This window comes from Coregonus lavaretus, assembly GCF_964263955.1.
Source record: "Coregonus lavaretus genome assembly, chromosome: 11".
NCBI lineage: Eukaryota > Metazoa > Chordata > Actinopteri > Salmoniformes > Salmonidae > Coregonus > Coregonus lavaretus.
In genome coordinates this window covers 45,973,387-45,997,218 of record NC_139998.1, presented here as the reverse complement: position 1 = coordinate 45,997,218, position 23,832 = coordinate 45,973,387, and the positions used below count along the sequence as shown (strand labels likewise).

The 23,832-nt window shown below is 42.1% G+C and overlaps 1 protein-coding gene across 1 annotated transcript in view; it reads left to right on the top strand.

The window, feature by feature from the left end:
- Window positions 1-2,714: 2,714 nt before the first annotated feature.
- Window positions 2,715-23,832, top strand: part of LOC311137560 (CREB-regulated transcription coactivator 1-like) — a 36,006-nt gene continuing 14,888 nt past the window's right edge. The window contains exons 1-8 of the mRNA XM_084172077.1: window positions 2,715-2,877; window positions 17,339-17,455; window positions 20,849-21,025; window positions 21,513-21,580; window positions 21,827-21,921; window positions 22,617-22,693; window positions 22,787-22,830; window positions 23,136-23,359. Of these exons, the coding sequence (XP_084028203.1) occupies window positions 2,752-2,877; window positions 17,339-17,455; window positions 20,849-21,025; window positions 21,513-21,580; window positions 21,827-21,921; window positions 22,617-22,693; window positions 22,787-22,830; window positions 23,136-23,359 (928 nt within the window). The 5' untranslated portion in view covers window positions 2,715-2,751. The remainder of the gene's footprint in view (window positions 2,878-17,338; window positions 17,456-20,848; window positions 21,026-21,512; window positions 21,581-21,826; window positions 21,922-22,616; window positions 22,694-22,786; window positions 22,831-23,135; window positions 23,360-23,832) is intronic.

Genomic DNA, 23,832 nt, shown 5'->3' with positions numbered 1-23,832 from the left:
GGTGGAGGAAGTCAAACAAGACAGAGTAGTTATTTTCACTGATTCATGTGCAGTGTTAATGAGTCTCCAGTCCTTTAGCTCACGTAGCAGACAAGACCTGCTTTATGAGGTGCTACAAACCCATGGCAGGATTGAACAGATGGGTATACAGATAAGATTTACTTGGGTCCCATGTGGGGGTGGAGGGGAACGAGGCAGTAGATGAACAGGCTAAACAAGCACTTAGTAGTGGGGATGGTGATGTTGAAGTTTCAATGAGCAAGGCAGAGGCAAAAAGACTGATATATACAGTGATGGTGCAGAGATGGCAGGAGCAGTGGAATATAAATATTAAGGGAAGGCATTTATTTCAAGTACAAAGGAAAGTCGGGGAGGGGAGGACGGCAGGAAGGGACAGAAGAGAGGAGGCTATTTTTACAATATTAAGGGTGGGACACAGCCAGTTGAATAAGACATTAAATGTGATAGGAAAGCATCCAACAGGAAAGTGATTATTGTCAGGAAACAGAGACCGTGGAGCATGTATTGCTACAGTGTGGGCAGTATCAGAGGGAAAGAGAGAGGATGAGATCTAGTATGAGGGAGGGAGAAGGGGATACAGGAAATTCGTTTAAAGAGTATATTGAGTAGAACGTCATTAGATATAGTCTCATATGTTGTTATCTTTTTTAAGAGCAACACGGCTGGCAGGTAGGATCATGGTCAAAAGAGAATGACAAGTATTGGTCTTCACAAAGTTTGCTGCTTCAGTGTTTTTAGATATTTTTGTCAGATGTTACTATGGTATACTGAAGTATAATTACAAACATTCCATAAGTGTCAAAGGCTTTTATTGACAATTACATTAAGTTTATGCAAAGAGTCAATATTTGCAGTGTTGACCCTTCTTTTTCAAGACCTCTGCAATCCGCCCTGGCATGCTGTCAATTAACTTCTGGGCTACATCCTGACTGATGGTAGCCCATTCTTGCATAATCAATGCTTGGAGTTTGTCAGAATTGGTGGGTTTTTGTTTGTCCACCCACCTCTTGAGGATTGACCACAAGTTCTCAATGGGATTAAGGTCTGGGAGTTTCCTGGCCATGGACCCAAAATGTCGATGTTTTGTTCCCCGAGCCACTTAGTTATCACTTTTGCCTTATGGCAAGGTGCTCCATCATGCTGGAAAAGGCATTGTTCGTCACCAAACTGTTCTTGGATGGTTGGGAGAAGTTGCTCTCGGAGAATGGGTTGGTACCATTCTTTATTCTTGGCTGTGTTCTTAGGCAAAATTGTGAGTGAGCCCACTCCCTTGGCTGAGAAGCAACCCCACACATGAATGGTCTCAGGATGCTTTACTGTTGGCATGACACCAGACTGATCTCACCTTGTCTTCTCCGGACAAGCTTTGCCCCAAACAATCGGAAACGGGATTCATCAGAGAAAATGACTTTACCCCAGTCCTCAGCAGTCCAATCCCTGTACCTTTTGCAGAATATCAGCCTGTCCCTGATGTTTTTCCTGGAGAGAAGTAGCTTCCTCACTGCCCTTCTTGACACCAGGCCATCCTCCAAAAGTCTTCGCCTCACTGTGCGTGCAGATGCACTCACACCTGCCTGCTGCCATTCCTGAGCAAGCTCTGCACTGGTGGTGCCCCGATCCCGCAGCTGAATCAACTTTAGGAGACGGTCCTGGCGCTTGCTGGACTTTCTTGGGCGCCCTGAAGCCTTCTTCACAACAATTGAATCTCTCTCCTTGAAGTTCTTGATGATCCGATAAATGGTTGATTTAGGTGCAATCTTACTAGCAGCAATATCCTTGCCTGTGAAGCCCTTTTTGTGCAAAGCAATGATGACGGCACGTTTCCTTGCAGGTAACCATGGTTAACAGAGGAAGAACAATGATTTCAAGCATCACCCTCATTTTTTTTAAAGCTTCCAGTCTGTTATTCTAACTCAATCAGCATGACAGAGTGATCTCCAGCCTTGTCCTCTTCAACACTCTCACTTGTGTTAACGAGAGAATCGCTGACATGATGTCAGCTGGTCCTTTTGTGGCAGGGCTGAAATGCAGTAGAAATGTTTTTTGGGGATTAAGAGGGACTTTGCAATGAATTGCAATTAATCTGATCATTCTTCATAACATTCTGGAGTATATGCAAATTGCCATCATAAAAACTGAGGCAGCAGACTTTGTGAAAATTAATATTTGTGTCATTCTCAAAACTTTTGACCACGACTGTAGTTTCTCCCGGTCTCTGGCCCACACTCCAGTATAGTAGGTGACGGTAATGCACCATAACGTTGGATGCCAACCGCCGATAAACCCCAATGAAGAAGAAAGGTAGGTTTTCCTCTGGCAATACAGTACCTTGTTCGCCCAGGTCATTGTGTTGTTCAGATGTTGATTGGCTTTTAATAAAACTTCTTAACTTCAAGAAATATATTTGTTCCTTTTATCAACTTTTCTTATGAAAAATAGGATATCACAGTTTTTGCTCTGTACTGAAGTGATCTATCTTAAACTTGACTGCTGACATGCACAACATAGCGTTTTTGAGTGAACTATCCCTTTAAACAGAAGTTCCTTGACATATTTTAGAGCACACAATATAAATCAAATAGGCCTACACACGGTAAATCCTGATTTAATTATGTGATAATACCCATTAGATTTCCACGAAATGCAATAGAACAATGTACGCGCGTAATGACGACAAACCATCGTAGCCAAGCGTTGTGCGTAAGGTCCCATTGAGAAGAAGAGCAAAAGATGGCGAGCTCAAACAATCCACGTAAATTTAGCGAGAAAATCGCTTTACATAATCAGAAACAGGCAGAGGAGACTGCGGCTTTCGAAGAGGTGATGAAAGACCTAAACATTACTAGAGCTGCACGGGTAAGTGCCTTGTTTTGTTGATTAATTCTGCTACTAGGCTAGCTAGCTACTGCTGTACTGGCAGTAGCTAACTAACGTTAACTGCAGCACGTTTTATGACAAGTTGTTTTTAGCCAGCTGGCAGTGGCAAGCAGAAGTGGCCGATTGACTGCCCTTACAATTAAAGCTAAATATTTTTCTTCTGATAACCATCATTGATTGGGGCGTTATTTTGCCAGCATTTGCAATTTGTTAACCGTAGCTTTCCCGTGAACTGTCTTTGTTGATGTTCGCTATGGTAGGCAGCCAGGCAGGCTCAGGTAACAGTAGCTAGGTTATAGCTAGCAAGCACCTGCTCCTATTCATATTCCCATGCATCAATCAAAAGGTTCCGTGTAGTAAGCTAGATATCGATTTAACCGCTAGAAATTGCTATGAAGACTGAACATGTTTACCAGTTCGACTCAAACTGGTGTACTTGACACTGACTAACGTTTCAATTGTTTACCTGCAAACTAAAGCACCACTTGCAATGCATATAACTCTAATGTTGACAAGCCATTTTGACAGAATTCCCCATTAAATTGTTTTGCATGCATGCCATGCAATGGGTTTGCATGTTTACAAAGTACCAAACCATATTTGACAGCACCAATAACCCCCCCCCAGCACTTATGTGTATATGCATGCTGAGATTTGCAACTTCGAAGCCCTGAAGGCACAGATGGAGAACATGGGATTTACTTCCCTGTCTTGTACAGTACCAGTCAAAAGTTTGGACACACCTACTCATTCAAGGGTTTTCTTCATAATAGTGAAGACATCAAAACTATGAAATAACACACATGGAATCATGTAGTAACCAAAAAAGTGTTAAACAAATCAAAATATATTTTATATTTGATTCTTCAAAGTAGCCACCCTTTGCCTTGATGACAGCTTTGCACACTCTTGGCATTCTCTCAACCAGCTTCATGAGGTAGTCACCTGGAATTACATTTACATTTGACATTTTAGTCATTTAGCAGACGCTCTAATCCAGAGCGACTTACAGTTAGTGAGTGCATACATTATTTTTTGTATTTTTCATACTGGCCCCCCGTGGGAATCAAACCCACAACCCTGGCGTTGCAAACGCCATGCTCTACCAACTGAGCTACATCCCATGCATTTCAATTAACAGGTGTGCCTTGTTAAAAGTTAATTTGTGGAATTTCTTTCCTCCTTAATGCGTTTGAGCCAATCAGTTGTGTTGTGATATAGATACAGTGGGGAAAAAAAGTATTTAGTCAGCCACCAATTGTGCAAGTTCTCCCACTTAAAAAGATGAGAGAGGCCTGTAATTTTCATCATAGGTACACGTCAACTATGACAGACAAAATGAGAAAAAAAATCCAGAAAATCACATTGTAGGATTTTTAATGAATTTATTTGCAAATTATGGTGGAAAATAAGTATTTGGTCAATAACAAAAGTCTCTCAATACTTTGTTATATACCCTTTGTTGGCAATGACACAGGTCAAACGTTTTCTGTAAGTCTTCACAAGGTTTTCACACACTGTTGCTGGTATTTTGGCCCATTCCTCCATGCAGATCTCCTCTAGAGCAGTGATGTTTTGGGGCTGTCGCTGGGCAACACAGACTTTCAACTCCCTCCAAAGATTTTCTATGGGGTTGAGATCTGGAGACTGGCTAGGCCACTCCAGGACCTTGAAATGCTTCTTACGAAGCCACTCCTTCGTTGCCCGGGCGGTGTGTTTGGGATCATTGTCATGCTGAAAGACCCAGCCACGTTTCATCTTCAATGCCCTTGCTGATGGAAGGAGGTTTTCACTCAAAATCTCACGATACATGGCCCCATTCATTCTTTCCCTTTGCAGAAAAACAGCCCCAAAGCATGATGTTTCCACCCCCATGCTTCACAGTAGGTATGGTGTTCTTTGGATGCAACTCAGCATTCTTTGTCCTCCAAACACGACGAGTTGAGTTTTTACCAAAAGTTCTATTTTGGTTTCATCTGACCATATGACATTCTCCCAATCCTCTTCTGGATCATCCAAATGCACTCTAGCAAACTTCAGACGGGCCTGGACATGTACTGGCTTATGCAGGGGGACACGTCTGGCACTGCAGGATTTGAGTCCCTGGCGGCGTAGTGTGTTACTGATGGTAGGCTTTGTTACTTTGGTCCCAGCTCTCTGTAGGTCATTCACTAGGTCCCCCCGTGTGGTTCTGGGATTTTTGCTCACCGGTCTTGTGATCATTTTGACCCCACGGGGTGAGATCTTGCGTGGAGCCCCAGATCGAGGGAGATTATCAGTGGTCTTGTATGTCTTCCATTTCCTAATAATTGCTCCCACAGTTGATTTCTTCAAACCAAGCTGCTTACCTATTGCAGATTCAGTCTTCCTAGCCTGGTGCAGGTCTACAATTTTGTTTCTGGTGTCCTTTGCCAGCTCTTTGGTCTTGGCCATAGTGGAGTTTGGAGTGTGACTGTTTGAGGTTGTGGACAGGTGTCTTTTATACTGATAACAAGTTCAAACAGGTGCCATTAATACAGGTAACGAGTGGAGGACAGAGGAGCCTCTTAAAGAAGAAGTTACAGGTCTGTGAGAGCCAGAAATCTTGCTTGTTTGTAGGTGACCAAATACTTATTTTCCACCATAATTTGCAAATAAATTCATAAAAAATCCTACAATGTGATTTTCTGGATTTTTTTCCCTCAATTTGTCTGTCATAGTTGACGTGTACCTATAATGAAAATTACAGGCCTCTCTCATCTTTTTAAGTGGGAGAACTTGCACAATTGGTGGCTGACTAAATACTTTTTTTCCCCACTGTATGTAGGGTGGTATACAGAAGATAGCCCTATTTGGTAAAAGACCAAGTCCATATTATGGCAAGAACAGCTCAAATAAGCAAAAAGAAACGACAGTCCATCATTACTTTAAGACATGAAGGTCAGTCAATCCGGAAAATTTCAATAACGTTTAAAGTTTCTTCAAGTGCAGTCGCAAAAACCATCAAGCCTCCACAATCACCCGACCTCAACCCAATTGAGATGGTTTGGGATGAGTTGGACCGCAGAGTGAAGGAAAAGCAGCCAACAAGTGCTCAGCATATGTGGGATCTCCTTCAAGACTGTTGGAAAAACATTCCAGGTGAAGCTGGTTGAGAGAATGCCAAGTGTGCAAAGCTGTCATCAAGGCAAAGGGTGGCTACTTTGAAGAATCTCAAATATAAAATATATTTTGATTTGTTTAACACTTATTTGGTTGCTACATGATTCCATGTGTTATTTCATAGTTTTGATGTCTTCACTATTATTCTACAATGTAGAAAATAGTAAAAATAAAGAAAAACCCTTGAATGAGTAGGTGTGTCCAAACTTGGACTGGTACTGTAGATGTTCAGTATGTGTAATGCAAAGTTGGTTACTGGCAATAATTCAGTCTGGTTTGTATCAAATGTCCATGTTAGTCTGTTTATTCATCCCCATCAAATCAGGCCTTTGGTTAATCCATCCTTCATGCAATTCATTATTAAAGCAATTGGTGACCTAAATCATTCAGTAATTATTGACAGGAGTATGGTGGTGAACCTACCAGTTATGAATATAATAAAGGAATGGTTTTGGAGTATAGGATGGATTTATGTTGTGGTTTTACAATATGCCTATTGTTTTCTTTAAAGACAAATAGAAAAAAACAAATCAAATTTGACAAATTCAGCGACGTCTTCTTTGATTGAAACAGCTTCCAGCTATTAAGCCTAGGCCTACTGACTTTGTCCACTTGACTTGGGACATAGTACTGACTTGATACTGTATCGAATCGATTAAGATATAAACAGATTACTGCCCATGTTAGCCTATCACCCACCAGGTGCCCTTGCAGAGTTCCTCAATGAGATTGACACCTTGATAAGCTAATTTCCCGTACTGGGCAACTTTAACCTCCCGACGCCTGACTTCAATTCATGTCTTTCAACCTCTTTCTTTCCACTCCTTTCCTCTTTTTACCTCACCCTTTCCCAGTCAATCAATCAATCAATCAATTTTATTTTATATAGCCCTTCTTACATCAGCTAATATCTCGAAGTGCTGTACAGAAACCCAGCCTAAAACCTCAAACAGCTAGTAATGCAGGTGTAGAAGCACGGTGGCTAGGAAAAACTCCCTAGAAAGGCGAAAACCTAGGAAGAAACCTAGAGAGGAACCAGGCTATGAGGGGTGGCCAGTCCTCTTCTGGCTGTGCCGGGTGAAGATTATAACAGAACCATGCCAAGATGTTCAAAAATGTTCATAAGTGACAAGCATGGTCAAATAATAATCAGGAATAAATCTCAGTTGGCTTTTCATAGCCGATCATTAAGAGTTGAAAACAGCAGGTCTGGGACAGGTAGGGGTTCCATAACCGCAGGCAGAACAGTTGAAACTGGAATAGCAGCAAGGCCAGGCGGACTGGGGACAGCAAGGAGTCACCACGGCCGGTAGTCCCGACGTATGGTCCTAGGGCTCAGGTCTCTCAGTTGGCTTTTCATAGCCGATCATTAAGAGTTGAAAACAGCAGGTCTGGGACAGGTAGGGGTTTCGTAACCGCAGGCAGAACAGTTGAAACTGGAATAGCAGCAAGGCCAGGCGGACTGGGGACAGCAAGGTGTCATCATGCCCGGTAGTCCTGACGTATGGTCCTAGGGCTCAGGTTCTCAGAGAGAAAGAGAGAACGAGAGAATTAGAGAGAGCATACTTAAATTCACACAGGACACTGGATAAGACAGGAGAAGTACTCCAGGTATAACCAACTAACCCCAGCCCCCCGACACATAAACTACTGCAGCATAAATACTGGAGGCTGAGACAGGAGCGGTCCGGAGACACTGTGGCCCCATCCGAAGAAACCCCCGGACAGGGCCAAACAGGAAGGATATAACCCCACCCACTCTGCCAAAGCACAGCCCCCGCACCACTAGAGGGATATCCTCAACCACCAACTTACAATCCTGAGACAAGGCCGAGTATAGCCCACAGAGGTCTCCACCACAGCACAAACCAAGGGGGGGCGCCAACCCAGACAGGAAGATCACGTCAGTAACTCAACCCACTCAAGTGACGCACCCCTCCCAGGGACGGCATGAAAGAGCACCAGCAAGCCAGTGACTCAGCCCCTGCAACAGGGTTAGAGGCAGAGAACCCCAGTGGAGAGGGGAACCGGCCTGGCAGAGACAGCAAGGGCTGTTCGTTGCTCCAGAGCCTTTCCGTTCACCTTCACACTCCTGGGCCAGACTACACTCAATCATATGACCTACTGAAGAGATAAGTCTTCAGTAAAGACTTAAAGGTTGAGACCGAGTCTGCGTCTCTCACATGGGTAGGCAGACTGTTCCATAAAAATGGAGATCTATAGGAGAAAGCCCTGCCTCCCGCTGTTTGCTTAGAAATTCTAGGGACAATTAGGAGGCCTGCGTCTTGTGACCGTAGCGTACGTATTGGTATGTACGGCAGGACCAACTCGGAAAGATAGGTAGGAGCAAGCCCATGTAACGCTTTATAGGTTAACAGTAAAACCTTGAAATCAGCCCTTGCCTTAACAGGAAGCCAGTGTAGGGAAGCTAGCACTGGAGTAATATGATCAAATTTCTTGGTTCTAGTCAGGATTCTAGCAGCCGTATTTAGCACTAACTGAAGTTTATTTAGTGCTTTATCCGGGTAGCCGGAAAATAGAGCATTGCAGTAGTCTAACCTAGAAGTAACAAATGCATGGATACATTTTTCTGCATCATTTTTGGACAGAAAATTTCTGATTTTTGCAATGTTACGTAGATGGAAAAAAGCTGTCCTTGAAACAGTCTTGATATGTTCGTCAAAAGAGAGATCAGGGTCAAGAGTAACGCCGAGGTCCTTCACAGTTTTATTTGAGACGACTTTACAACCATCAAGATGAATTGTCAGATTTAACAGAAGATCTCTTTGTTTCTTGGGACCTAGAACAAGCATCTCTGTTTTGTCCGAGTTTAAAAGTAAAAAGTTTTCAGCCATCCACTTCCTTATGTCTGAAACACAGGCTTCTAGCGAGGGCAATTTTGGGGCTTCACCATGTTTCATTGAAATGTACAGCTGTGTGTCATCCGCATAGCAGTGAAAGTTAACATTATGTTTTCGAATAACATCCCCAAGAGGTAAAATATATAGTGAAAACAATAGTGGTCCTAAAACGGAACCTTGAGGAACACCGAAATGTACAGTTGATTTGTCGGAGGACAGACCATTCACAGAGACAAACTGATATCTTTCCGACAGGTAAGATCTAAACCAGGCCAGAACTTGTCCATGTAGACCAATTTGGGTTTCCAGTCTCTCCAAAAGAATGTGGTGATCGATGGTGTCAAAGGCAGCACTAAGGTCTAGTAGCACGAGGACAGATGCAGAGCCTCGGTCTGACGCCATTAAAAGGTCATTTACCACCTTCACAAGTGCCTCCCACTCACAAGGCAGGCAATATGCTTGACCTCATCTTCACTAGAGGCTGTTCGCCTACTAATCTCACTGCATCCCCCCTCCATGTCGCTTTCCTCGTCCTTCTCGCCAGCCGGGATTTTTGGCAGCTCCATGGTAAGAAATATGACCGTTCCTGGTGAAAAAACAATGTCCTATCCCGGAGCTCGAGTAAATGACATTACTAAGCTGATCCCGAATGTAGTATGTCAGGACATGGAAATGGATTCTATCGTAGTCCATGTGGGTTTTAATGACATTCTGAAGGGCAGCTCTGAACAGTTGGAACTAGATTTTAAAGACGTTTTAGCAGGATTCTTGCTCTTAACAACTGGCTACGTGATTATTGCAGCTCAATGGGTGTAACTTTAGTTGACAATTTTGATACCTTTTGGAAACAAAACACGTTTTGTAAGGAGGATGGGATCCACACAAATCATTTGGGTTCCTGGATCTTTTCACAGCATTATAAGGCAACGTTGAGACAATGACTTAACAATGACCCAAGCCCAGCTCAGCTAATCCCTACCATTGTGACGCACAGTTGTCAAAATGCTTCAGCAAATGTACATTACATCAGGGGCGTCGGTAGTCACAATATAAGTATCCTAATTTATGTCCCTCTAACTGCCCTGAATGCCACCGCTGATCCTACAGCTATTGTGTGCAGTAATCATGTGCCTAAGAACCAGATTTATACTGTTAGCATTTAGCCGGTGTGCCCGAGGAGGCAGTCCACTGTGTGCAGCTCACAGTGCACTAACATAAAGAACATGAGCACATCTACTGCTGCTAAGCTTCCCAGTAAAGCAATACAAACAAGTAAGCATCCCAGAAGAAAAGTGCTCAAAATAGCCCACATTAACATATGTAGCTTAAGAAACAAGGTTCATGAAATCAATAATTTGCTAGTAACAGATGACATTCATATTCTCACTATCTCTGAAACTCACTTGGATAATACCTTTTTTATACAGTGGTAGCAATACAAGGTTATAACATTTACAGAAAAGATAGAAATGCCAATGGTGGAGATGTTGCTATTTAGATTCAAAACCACATTCCTGTGATAATTAGAGAGGATCTCATGTTAAATACTGTTGAAGTAATATGGCTACAGGTTCATCTGCCTCACCTAAAGCCAATTCTGGTGGGAAGCTGTTATAGACCACCAAGTGCTAACAGTCAGTATCTGGATAACATGTGTGAAATGCTTGATAATGTATGTGATATCAATAGAGAGGTATATGATGTATACTTTCTGCTTGATTTAAATATTGAGTGGCTTTCATCAGGCTGCCCACTCAAGAGAAAGCTTCAAACTGTAACCAGTGCCTGCAACCTGGTTCAGGTTATCAGTCAACCTACCAGGGTGGTTACAAACAGTACAGGAATTAAATAATCAAAATGTATTGGTCATATCTTTACTGATGCTGCAGAGATTTGTTTGAAAGCAGTATCCAAATCCATTGGATGTAGGGATCACAATATAGTAGCCATATCTAGGAAAGCCAAAGTTCCAAAGGCTGGGCCTAATATTGTGTATAAGAGGTCATACAATACGTTTTGTAGTGATTCCTATGTTGTTGATGTAAAGAATAAATGTTGGTCCGTGGTGTGTAATGAGGAGCAAACAGACACTGCACTTGACACATTTATGAAATTGCTTATTCCAGTTACTAATAAGCATGCACCCATTAAGAAAATGACTGTAAAAATGGTTAAATCCCCGTGGGTTGAAGAGGAATTGAAAAATTGTATGGTTGAGCGGGATGAGGCAAAATAAATGGCAAATAGGTCTGGCTGCACAACCGATTGGCAAACGTATTGCAAATTGAGAAATCATGTGACTAAACTGAATAAAAAGTAGAAGAAACGACACTATGAAACAAGAATAAATGACACACAGAATTATAGTAAAAAGCTTTGGAGCGCCTTAAATGAAATTTTTTGAAAAAAGGCAAACTCAGCTCCATCATTCATTGAATCAGGTGGCTCATTCATCACAAAACCAACTGATATTGCTAACTACTTTAATAATTTTTTCATTGGCAAGATTAGCGAACTTACGCATGACATGCCAGCAACAATTGCTGACACTACACATCCAAGTATATCTGACCAAATTATGAAAGACAAGCATTGTAATTCTGAATTCTGTAAAGTGAGTGTATAAGAGGTGAACAAATGTATTGTTGTCTATCAACAATGACAAGCCACCAGGGTCTGACAACTTGGATGGAAAATTGCTGAGGATAATCGCGGACGATATTGCCACTCCTATTTGCCATATTTTCAATTTAAGCCTACTAGAATGTGTGTGCCCCCAGGCTTGGAGGGAAGCAAAAGTCATTCCGCTACCTAAGAATAGTAATGCCCCCTTTACTGGCTCAAACAGCCGACCAATTAGCCTGTTACCAACCCTTAGTAAACTATTGGAAAAAATTGTGTTTGACCAGATACAATGCGATTTGACTGTAAACAAATTGACAAACTTTCAGCATGCTTATAGAGAAGGACATTCAACAAGCACAGCACTTAAACAAATGATTGATGATTGGCTGAGAGAAATGGATGATAAAAAGATTGGGGGTGGCTGTTCTGTTAGACTTTAGTGCGGCTTTTGACATTATCGATCATAGTCTGCTGCTGGAAAAACGTATGCTTTACACCCCTTGCTACCCATACACAAAAATGTATGCACGCATGATTGTAAGTCGCTTTGGATAAAAGCGTCAGCTAAATGGCTTATTATTATTATTATTATTATAATAATGTGGATAAAGAGTTACTTGTCTAACAGAACACAGAGGGTGTTCTTTAATGGAAGCCTCTCAAACATAATCCAGGTAGAATCAGGAATTCCCCAGGGCAGCTGTCTAGGCCCCTTGCTTTTTTCCATCTTTACTAACGACATGCCACTGGCTTTAAGTAAAGCCAGTGTGTCTATGTATGCGGATGACTGAACACTATACGCGTCAGCTACTACAGCAACGGAAATAACTGCAACACTTAACAAAGTTGCAGTTAGTTTCGGAATGGGTGGCAAGGAATAAGTTAGTCCTGAATATTTCCAAAACTAAAAGCATTGTATTTGGGTCAAATCATTCACTAAACCCTAAACGTCTACTACATCTCGTAATGAATAATGTTGAAATTGAGCAAGTTGAGGTGACTAAATTGCTTGGAGTAACCCTGTAGACTGTCATGGTCAAAGCATATTGATACAACAGTAGCTAAGATGGGGAGAAGTATCCATAATAAAGCGCTGCTCTGCCTTCTTAACAACACTATCAACAAGGCAGGTCCTACAGGTCCTAGTTTTGTCTCACCCAGACTACTGTTCAGTAGTGTGGTCAGGTGCCACAAAGAGGGACTTGGGAAAATTGCAATTGGCTCAGAACAGGGCAGCACGGCTGGCCCTTAAAAGTACACGGAGAGCTAACATTGATGACATGCATGTCAGTCTCTCCTGGCTCAGAGTGGAAGAGAGATTGACTTCATCAGTGCTTGTTTTTGTGAGAGGTGTCGACGAGCTGAATGTACCGAGCTGTCTGTTTGGAATAATGGCACACAGCATGTATCGGAGTATCGGACACCCGTGCATACCCCACAAGACATGCCACCAGAGGTCTCTTCACAGTCCAAGAACGGACTATGGGAGGCACACAGTACAACATAGAGCCATGACTACATGGAACTCTCTTCCACATCAGGTAACTGATGCAAGCAGTAGAATCAGATTCAAACCAGCGGGGACTGTGAAGAGACACACACACACACACAGGCACATACACACATACATATAGATACTCACTCTACACACACGTACACATGGATGTTGTATTGTAAATATGTGATAGTGGAGTAGTGGCCTGAGGGAACACACTAAATGTATTGGGTAAAGTGTTATGAAATATAATGTCATGTAATATTTTAAATTGTATATAACTGCCGTAATGTTGCAGGACCCCAGGAAGAGTAGCTGCTGCCTTGGCAGCAGCTAATGGGGAACCTTAATAAATACAAATACCTTCAAGCTATGCTCAAACCCTACACTACCGGTCAAAGGTTTTAGAACATCTACTCATTCAAGGGTTTTTCTTTATTTTTACTATTTTCTACATTTGTAGAATAATAGTGAAGACATCAAAACTATTAAATAACACATATGGAATCATGTAGTAACCAAAAAAGTGTTAAATCTATTTTGATTTATATTTGATTTGATTTATATTCAAATAGCCACCATTTGCCTTGATGACAGCTTTGCACACTCTTGGCATTCTCTCAACCAGCTTCACCTGGAATGCTTTTCCAACAGTCTTGAAGGCGTTCCCACATATGCTGAGCACTTGTTGGCTGGTTTTCATTCACTCTGCCGTCCGACTCATCCAAAACTATCTCAATTTGGTTGAGGTCGGGTGATTGTGGAGGCCAGGTCATCTGATGAAGCACACCATCACTCTCCTTCATGGGAAAATAGCCCTTACACAGCCTGGAGGTGTGTTGGGTCATTGTCCTGTTGAAAAACAAATGATAGTCCCACTAAGCCCAAACCAGATGGGACGGCGTATCGCTGCAGAATCCTGTGGTAGCTATGCTGGTTAAGTGTGCCTTGAATTCTAAGTAAATCACAGACAGCTCCCCTACACCGTAACACCTCCTCCTCAATGCTTTACGGTGGGAAATACACATGCGGAGATCATCTGTTCACCCACACAGCATCTCACAAAGACACAGCGGTTGGAACCAAAAATCTCCAATTTGGACTCCAGACCAAAGGACACGTTTCCACCGGTCTGATGTCTATTGCTCGTGTTTCTTGGCCCAAGCAAGTCTCTTCTTCTTATTGGTGTCCTTTAGTAGTGTTTTTCTTTGCAGAAATTCGACCATGAAGGTCTGATTCACAGTCTCCTCTGAACAGTTGGAGTTGATGTGTCTGTTACTTGAACTCTGTGAAGCATTTATTTGGGCTGCCATTTCTGAGGCTGGTAACTCTAATGAACTTATCCTCTGCAGCAGAGCTAACTCTGGGTCTTTCATTCCTGTGGCGTTCCTCATGAGAGCCAGTTTCATCATAACGCTTGATTGTTTTCGCGACTGCACTTGAAACTTTAAAAGTTCTTGAAATGTTCTGGATTGACTGACCTATATGTCTTAAAGTAATGATGGACTGTTGTTTCTCTTTGTTTATTTGAGCTGTTCTTGCCATAATATGGACTTGGTCTTTTACCAAATACGTCTATTTTCTTTATACCCCCCTACCTTGTCACAACTCAACTCATTGGCTCAAACGCATTAAGAAGGAAAGAAATTCACCAAATTAACTTTTAAGAAGGCACACCTGTTAATTGAAATGCATTTCAGGTGACTACCTCATGAAGCTGGTTGAGAGAATGGCAAGAGTGTGCAAAGCTGTCATCAAGGCAAAGGGTGGCTATTTGAAGAATCTCAAATATAAAATATATTTTTGACTTGTTTAACACTTTTTTGGTTACTACATGATTCCATATGTGTTATTTCATAGCTTTGATGTCTTCACTATAGTTATACAATGTAGAAAATAGTAAAAATAAAGAAAAATCCTTGAATGAGTAGGTGTTCTAAAACCTTTGACTGGTAGTGTACATCCCAACCCGAGCACTCTGTTCCACCCCCTCTGGTCTCTTGGCCCTCCCAGCCCTATGGGAGGGCAGCTCCCGCTCAGCCCAGTCAAAGCTCTTCTCAGTCCTGGCACCCCAATGGTGCAACAAGCTTCCCCTTAAAGTCTAGGCAGCGGAGTACCTGCCCATCTTTTGACAACATCTGAAACCCTACCTCTTTGAAGAGTATCTTAAATAACTCTCACAGTGCCCCCGACTAGCATGCTAGCAGTTACCATAGACTTCAAATCATTGCACTTACGTTAGTTAGCAATTGCGCTTACATTAGTTAGCAACTTACTTCAAACTGCACGCAGAGATATAAAAACTCTGGGGAAGTAGATAAAGGGCTTCATTGCCAAAATCCTGAAGTATCCCTTTAAATTAAGACACTGCGGCGCCGGCACGAGATATGGCTTCGAAAACGTACCTTAATCCAGATATAAGAAATACGTTGTACTCCGAATTGTCCCATTATCCCAACTGTTACACCGAGACGATTGAACGACTGCTAGTTTTTTTTGGAATTCATCCCTGGATTGAGGTATACCAGTCAAAAGTTTGGACACACCTACTCATTCAAGGGTTTTTCTAAAAAAAAATATTACTACATTGTAGAATAATAGTGAAGACATCAAAACTATGAAATAACACATATGGAATCATGTAGTAACCAAAAAAGTGTTAAATCAAAATAGATTTTATATTTGAGATTCTTCAAATAGCCACCCTTTGCCTTGATGACAGCTTTGCACAATCTTGCCATTTTCTCAACCAGCTTCATGAGGTAGTCACCTGGAACGCATTTCAATTAACAGGTGTGGCTTCTTAAAAGTTAATTTGTGGAATTTATTTCCTCCTTAATGCGTTTGAGCCAATCAGTTGTGTTGTGACAAGGTAGGGGGGATATACAGAAGATAGCCCTATTTGGTAAAAGACCAAGTCCATATTATGGTAAGAACAGCTCAAATAAGCAAAGAGAAACGACAGTCTATCATTACTTTAAGACATGAAGGTCAGTCAATACGGAACATTTCAGTTGCAAAAACCATCAAGCGCTATGATGAAACTGGCTCTCATGAGGACCGCCACAGGAATGGAAGACCCAGAGTTACCTCTGCTGCAGAGGATAAGTTCATTAGAGTTACCAGCCTCAGAAATTGCAGCCCAAATGAAATGCTTCACAGAGTTCAGGTAACAGACACATCTCAACATCAACTGTTCAGAGGAGACAGTGAATCAGGCCTTCATGGTCGAATTGCTGCAAAGAAACCACTACTAAAGAACACCAATAAAAAGAAGAGACCTGCCTGGGCCAAGAAACATGAGCAATGGACATCAGATCGGTGGAAATGTGTCCTTTGGTCTGGAGTCCAAATTGGACATTTGGTTCCAACCGCCGTGCCTTTGTGAGACTAGATGTGGGTGAACGGATGATCTCTGCATGTGTAGTTCCCACCGTAAAGCATGAAGGAGGAGGTGTTGTGGTGTGGGGGTGCTTTGCTGGTGACACTCATTGATTTATTTAGAATTCAAGGCACACTTAACCAGCATGGCTACAACAGCATTCTGCAGCGATACGCCATCCTATCTGGTTTGGGCTTAGTGGGACTATCATTTGTTTTTCAACAGGACAATGACCCAACACACCTCCAGGCTGTGTAAGGGCTATTTTACCAAGAAGGAGAATGATGGAGTGCTACTATCATTTGTTTTTCAACAGGACAATGACCCAACACACCTCCAGGCTGTGTAAGGGCTATTTTACCAAGAAGGAGAATGATGGAGTGCTGCATCAGATGACCTGTTCTCTACAATCCCCCGACCTCAATCCAATTGAGGTGGTTTGGGATAAGTTGGACCGCAGAGTGAAGGAAAAGCAGCCAACAAGTGCTCAGCATATGTGGGAACTCCTTCAAGACTGTTGGAAAAGCATTCCAGGTGAAGCTGGTTGAGAGAATGCCAAGAGTGTGCAAAGCTGTCATCAAGGCAAATGGTGGCTATTTGAAGAATCTCAAATATAAATCAAAATAGATGTAACACTTTTTTGGTTACTACATGATTCCATATGTGTTATTTAATAGTTTTGATGTCTTCACTATTATTCTACAATGTAGAAAATAGTACAAATAAGACAAACCTTTGAAAGAGTAGGTGTGTCAACTTTTGACTGGTACTGTATGTCTTATCTCATCTGTCCTTTTTTCTTCTTTTTTTTAGATGTGGTCCATTCTATCTTTTAGCACTAACTTTTTATATCAACCATTTTGGTATGTCATTTTTCATGTAGGCCTATCAGTTTAATCATTCATTCATGCTTTCATGCAATTTTACTTTGCACAGTTGCAGTTACAGAAGACCCAGTATTTGCAACTAGGGCAGAATCGTGGACAGTGCTATGGAGGCTCACTGCCCAATGTCAATCAGATTGGAAATAGCAACATTGACCTGCCTTTTCAGGTGAGCTCTCAGCTTCTCTATCAGTTGGTAAAAACATTTTTTGATTTGCATCATAAAACAATTAATTCTCACCTGAGGGAAATTATGATAGGCTGTTTTACCCTCACGTTACCTTGTGTTGTTAACAGGAATCCAATTCAAGACACTTCTTTAATATTTTACAATTTTGAAGACTTGCCCTGGCGTATCGGTACCGATCCACTGCATTTTCTGAAACCAACAGTCTCAGAAGGAAGCTAACATTGAGCATCAGACACCCTCACCCCATCTTGAATGTTTAAAGGTCCAATGCAGTAGTTTTTATCTCCATATCAAATAATTTCTGGGTAACAATTAAGTACCTTACTCTATGATCGTTTTATATTACTGTCTGGGAATGGTCTGAGTAGAGAGGGGAAAACTAGCTGTTATTTGCGGAGAGGTTTGGAACTCTCTTTCTTATTGGTCTATTAACAAATTTACCGCCTGGTGATATCACCAGGCAGGCCAAAACTCCATCCCACCAAAACAGGCAGAGATTGCCGGCGGTCTTTTCAAACAGCTCTTACACTAAAAGGGTATTATTATAATCTTCACAGTGTTTTTCCAACCTCATAGTGTAGAAATATACTGAACCAAAATATATACATGTTGAGTTAAGTGAGCCGAAATAAAAGATCCCAGCAATTTTCCATAGTACAAAAAGCTTATTTCGCTAAAGTTTTGTGCACACATTTGTTTACATCCCTGTTAGTGAGCATTTCTCCTTTGCCAAGATAATCCATCCACCTGACAGGTGTGGCATATCAAGAAGCTGATTAAACAGCATGATCATTACACAGGTGCACCTTGTGCTGGGGACAATAAAAGGCCACTCTACAATGTGCAGTTTTGTCAGACAACATAATTCCACAGATGTCTCAAGTTTTGAGGAAGTGTGCTATTGGCATGCTGGCTGCAGGAATGTCCACCAGAGCTGTTGCCAGAATGCTAATTCTGCTACCATAAGCCGCTTCCAACATGGTTTTAAAGAATTTGGCAGTACATCCAAACGGCCTCACAACCGTAGACCACGTGTAACCACGCCAGCCCAGGACCTCCACATCCAGCTTCTTCACCTGTGGGATTGTCTGAGACTAGCCACCCCGACAGCGGATGAAACTGTGGGTTTGCACAACTGAAGAATTTCTGCACAAACTGTCTCAGGGAAGCTCATCTGTGTGCTCGTCGTCCTCACCAGGGTCTTGACCTGACTGTAGTTCGGCGTCGTAACCGACTTTGCACAGCCATTGAAGAGGAGTGGGACAACATTCCACAGGCCACAATCAACTGCCTGATCAACTATATGCGAAGGAGATGTGTTGCGCTGCATGAGGCAAATGGTGGTCACACCAGATACTGACTGGTTTTCTGATCCACGCCCTCTACCTTTTTTTAAATGTAGCTGTGACCAACAGATGCATATCTGTATTCTCAGTCAAATGACAAAAAAAAGTGAGATCCATAGATTATGGCCTAATTAATTAATTTAAATTGACTGATTTCCTTGTATGAACTGTATCTCAGTAAAATATCTTAATTGTTGCATTTTGCATTTTTATATTTTTGTTCAGTGTATTTATTTATTTATTTTTAAACAGGAAAATCACATTTTTAACTGCACTGGGCCTTTTTAAAAAGACAAATACAAGTAGCCTACAGTGAGGGAAAAAAGTATTTGATCCCCTGCTGATTTTGTACGTTTGCCCACTGACAAAGACATGATCAGTCTATAATTGTAATGGTAGGTTTATTTGAACAGTGAGAGACAGAATAACAACAACAAAAATCCAGAAAAACCCTTGTTGGCAATCAGAGGTCAGACGTTTCTTGTAGTTGGCCACCAGGTTTGCACACATCTCAGGAGGGATTTTGTCCCACTCCTCTTTGCAGATCTTCTCCTAGTCATTAAGGTTTCGAAGCTGATGTTTGGCAACTCGAACCTTCAGCTCCCTCCACAGATTTTCTATGGGATTAAGGTCTGGAGACTGGCTAGGCCACTCCAGGACCTTAATGTGCTTCTTCTTGAGCCACTCCTTTGTTGCCTTGGCCGTGTGTTTTGGGTCATTGTCATGCTGGAATACCCATCCACGACCCATTTTCAATGCCCTGGCTGATGGAAGGAGGTTCTCACCCAAGATTTGACGGTACATGGCCCCGTCCATCGTCCCTTTGATGCGGTGAAGTTGTCCTGTCCCCTTAGCAGAAAAACACCCCCAAAGCATAATGTTTCCACCTCCATGTTTGACGGTGGGGATGGTGTTCTTGGGGTCGTAGGCAGCATTCCTCCTCCTCCAAACACGGCGAATTGAGTTGATGCCAAAGAGCCCTATTTTGGTCTCATCTGACCACAACACTTTCACCCAGTTCTCCTCTGAATCATTCAGATGTTCATTGGCAAACTTCAGACGGGCCTGTATATGTGCTTTCTTGAGCAGGGGGACCTTGCGGGCGCTGCAGGATTTCAGTCCTTCACGGCGTAGTATGTTACCAATTGTTTTCTTGGTGACTATGGTCCCAGCTACCTTGAGATCATTGACAAGATCCTCCCGTGTAGTTCTGGGCTGATTCCTCACCGTTCTCATGATCATTGCAACTCCACGAGGTGAGATCTTGCATGGAGCCCCAGGCCGAGGGAGATTGACAGTTATTTTGTGTTTCTTCCATTTGCGAATAATCGCACCAACTGTTGTCACCTTCTCACCAAGCTGCTTGGCGATGGTCTTGTAGCCCATTCCAGCCTTGTGTAGGTCTACAATCTTGTGCCTGACATTCTTGGAGAGCTCTTTGGTCTTGGCCATGGTGGAGAGTTTTTAATCTGATTGATTGCTTCTGTGGACAGGTGTCTTTTATACAGGTGACAAACTGAGATTAGGAGCACTCCCTTTAAGAGTGTGCTCCTAATCTCAGCTCGTTACCTGTATAAAAGACATCTGGGAGCAGAAATCTTTCTGATTGAGAGGGGGTCAAATACTTATTTCCCTAATTAAAATGCAAATCAATTTATAACATTTTTGACATGTGTTTTTCTGGATTTTTTTTGTTGTTATTCTGTCTCTCACTGTTCAAATAAACCTACCATTAAAATTATAGACTGATCATTTCTTTGTCAGTGGGCAAACGTACAAAATCAGCAGGGGATCAAATACTTTTTTCCCTCACTGTATGTCATTTCTTTCTATATCATGGCATTCCATTTTTGAAATATGTTTGCTAACTTGAGAATGAGTATGAGGACCCATAGCTTCACCCATTTGAAATGAATACATTTGCACCATATTATACAAAGACATTTTAAATTGTATTTTTTTTTGTGTGTGTATGCTTCAAATGACCAATTTTTCTCATATGGTTGATTTTGCGTTTCCTGTCCAGAATTCCACCTTGGACAGCAGTCGGTCGACCAGGCATCACGGGCTGGTGGACCGCGTTTACCGCGATCGGAACCGCATCCCCTCCCCGCACCGCCGGCCCCTCTCTGTGGACAAACATGGCCGCCAGATATCCTTCTTCTGCACTCAGCCAAAGATTATCTATTATATTGACAAGATAGTTGAGTGACTGCTCTAACAATGAAAATACATGTCCTCAAAGATGTAAGGAAGGCGAGATCAGGTGGGACCATTCTAGCCCATGAAAGGGCAGATATTCATATGAACAACAGGGACAAATCCAATATAAAGTGCATTCGTCACAACCTAACCATTACAAAACTTATATTCGATCAAATAGGCCTTACTTAGCAAATTAGCAATTGCATTTTTTGTTGACCAAATTTGACACTCTTTGACCTCCATACAAATATTCCTCACGTCGTGGTCTTATTTTCATGGACAGATTTTGGGCGGAGTAAACCCTCTCGCTTTGCTTCTACCTCTCTGACTCAGATTATTTTAGAGTAGAACACAGTGGTCTTTACATGTTGTCATTGTTGGATAATTCTTACAGTTAGACTTTGCACTTCAGTCGATGAATACTGATATTTTGAATATAGATTTACATTTTATATTTCACCCCTATTTTTTGGTCCTTAACTGAGCTTCACATTGACAGCTGCCCCTATGGCTCAGTTTATCTCTCACCCCCACCGGATACCAGTTGGAGGAGGTAGGCCATTAATGACGACTTCATATTCTGAAAAAACCTATGTTGGGAGCAATTTCATCTACCTTCAGGAAGAGCACAGGAGATGCGATGCCCATCTATATAGCCTTTTTTTATTAGAAATTGCATGCTCAATTTAACAACTGAAATTTATTTGACCCAGTGTGAAAAATAGCATGCCACAAATGTGTTTGGGGAATAGGGGCCACAGAGAGATTTTGTTGATCTCTCTTCATTCTAATGCCACAGGACAAACTCCGACTCAGCCCTACACCAGAGCACCACGAACCCTGTGCCCCAGGACTCATTTGCAGGGGGTTCACAAGAGCTCCAGCCTAAACAAGGTAATGGAGGATCCAGGAAACATGGACACGGAACAACTTCTATTTATTCAGGCCTGTACCAATGTATTTATGACATGAATGGGTTGGGTTCCGCTCAGGGATGGAAATTAAGCTAGCTCGCTAGCCCGTGGTTAGTACTTTTTAGACCGGGCTAGTAGAAAATGTGCCCAACTAGGCCGCCAGCTGGTGAAATGTCTTCAAATTTCGCATGGCACAGATTTCGGACCATGGCTAGTAAAATTTGTGCTCTACTATCCCGACTGGCCAGTACCCAAAATCCTTAACTACCATCACAGGTTCCACTAGCTAACAGGTTTTGTCCATGTTGGGGTAACTATTCTCTTTCTGTGAAGCTATTATATTATGTGTACAACCAACCACTGCTTTCTGATGAGGGAAATATTGGTATAGTATTTTGAGTTGTATTTGTAATTGAAATCACTCAAGATGGCACGGAAAACGGATCAATAATATTGTGATGACACACAATTGTGTGGTCTTCTGAAAATGGGAAGCATCTAGCTACCTGTCATGGAGGTCTAACTGATGTTTTAACAGTATCTAAAAACCATTACTCAACTTCATTTCACTACAGAAAAAATACTACTCTGAAAATACTGCAATGTGAGTTGATTACATTAGTACCATCAATTGTTGGTCATTACCTGGTTTTCTTTTACTCTTTCATCATTCAGTGCTGCTGCTTACAGTTCCTGGGACTGAGGAGTCTGAATCACACGCAGACAAGGATACACAGTGGGATAACAAAAAGGTAGAGGAGGGAACATGTAGCCTAGTTGTTACATCAGTGCTTGCTCACAATTTTGGGTATTTTTTTTTATGTTGAGTGTGCTTTCCCTTTTAGAATGACTCATCAAGACTCAAGTCTTGTGAAGTCCCTGGGATTAAGTGAGTACATACTGCACATCCTATCATTCATAAATCTAAATATGGTACTCCGGCAAGACCGTACACTGTAGAAAGGTGCTGTGCGAGAAAGATCCCTATCCAGGCCATGCTTAGAATTAATATGTTCAAGGATGTCTCCGTGTGAGAGAGGACCTATGACACCAGATAGCTAACAACTGTCATTTCCACACAAAGCAACAAAAAATGTCATAATTCATAAAAACAAACAAAAATAATTCAGAATGGATTACCTTTGCCATGTGCTGTTTTAGGTAATGTGTACCCCTGTTCTTTCTCCCCTATAGTATATTTCCATCACCCGATCAGGAAGTGAACACGTCATTGATACCGGCCACGCTGAACACGGGAGGCTCCCTGCCCGATCTCACCAACATCCAGTTCCCCCCACCGCTGCCCACTCCGCTGGACCCGGGCGACACTTTGGCATTTCCTTCCCTTAGCTCCTCCAACAGCACGGGCAACCTGAATACCAACCTCACCCTCCTAGGCATCAGTGCTGCCAGCCACGGTAAGCCATTGATGGCAAAATGAATGTGGCAAATTTTATATATTTGAAATTCTGATAATGTAACCAAGGATACTCTACGTGTTTTTCAGCAAGTTCTGTATCAAAAGTAAATTTTGTGATCCACTATTTTACTGGTGGTTTATGTACGAAACCTTGCTGAACTCCATGCAGCACAGTTTCTCCCATTGTTTGAGCACGGAAACCCCATTTTTTATTCTTTGCCAGTTTTAAGGGACATAACATCCAAAAATCTAACGTTGGCAATCATCCACATGCCTAAGAAGAATAACCTGTTAATGTAATATCTGCATGGTGTACAATGAAAATCATGTGACACAACTACATTGTCTTTGCAAGGTGTTTCCCATTACCCTGCAAAATATTGCATCAAACTGACACTGGAGTGCCTTGAATGTCTTGACTAGACTCAGTTTCCCACCCCTCTGTCTCTCTGGAAAGATGCTGTTCAAAGA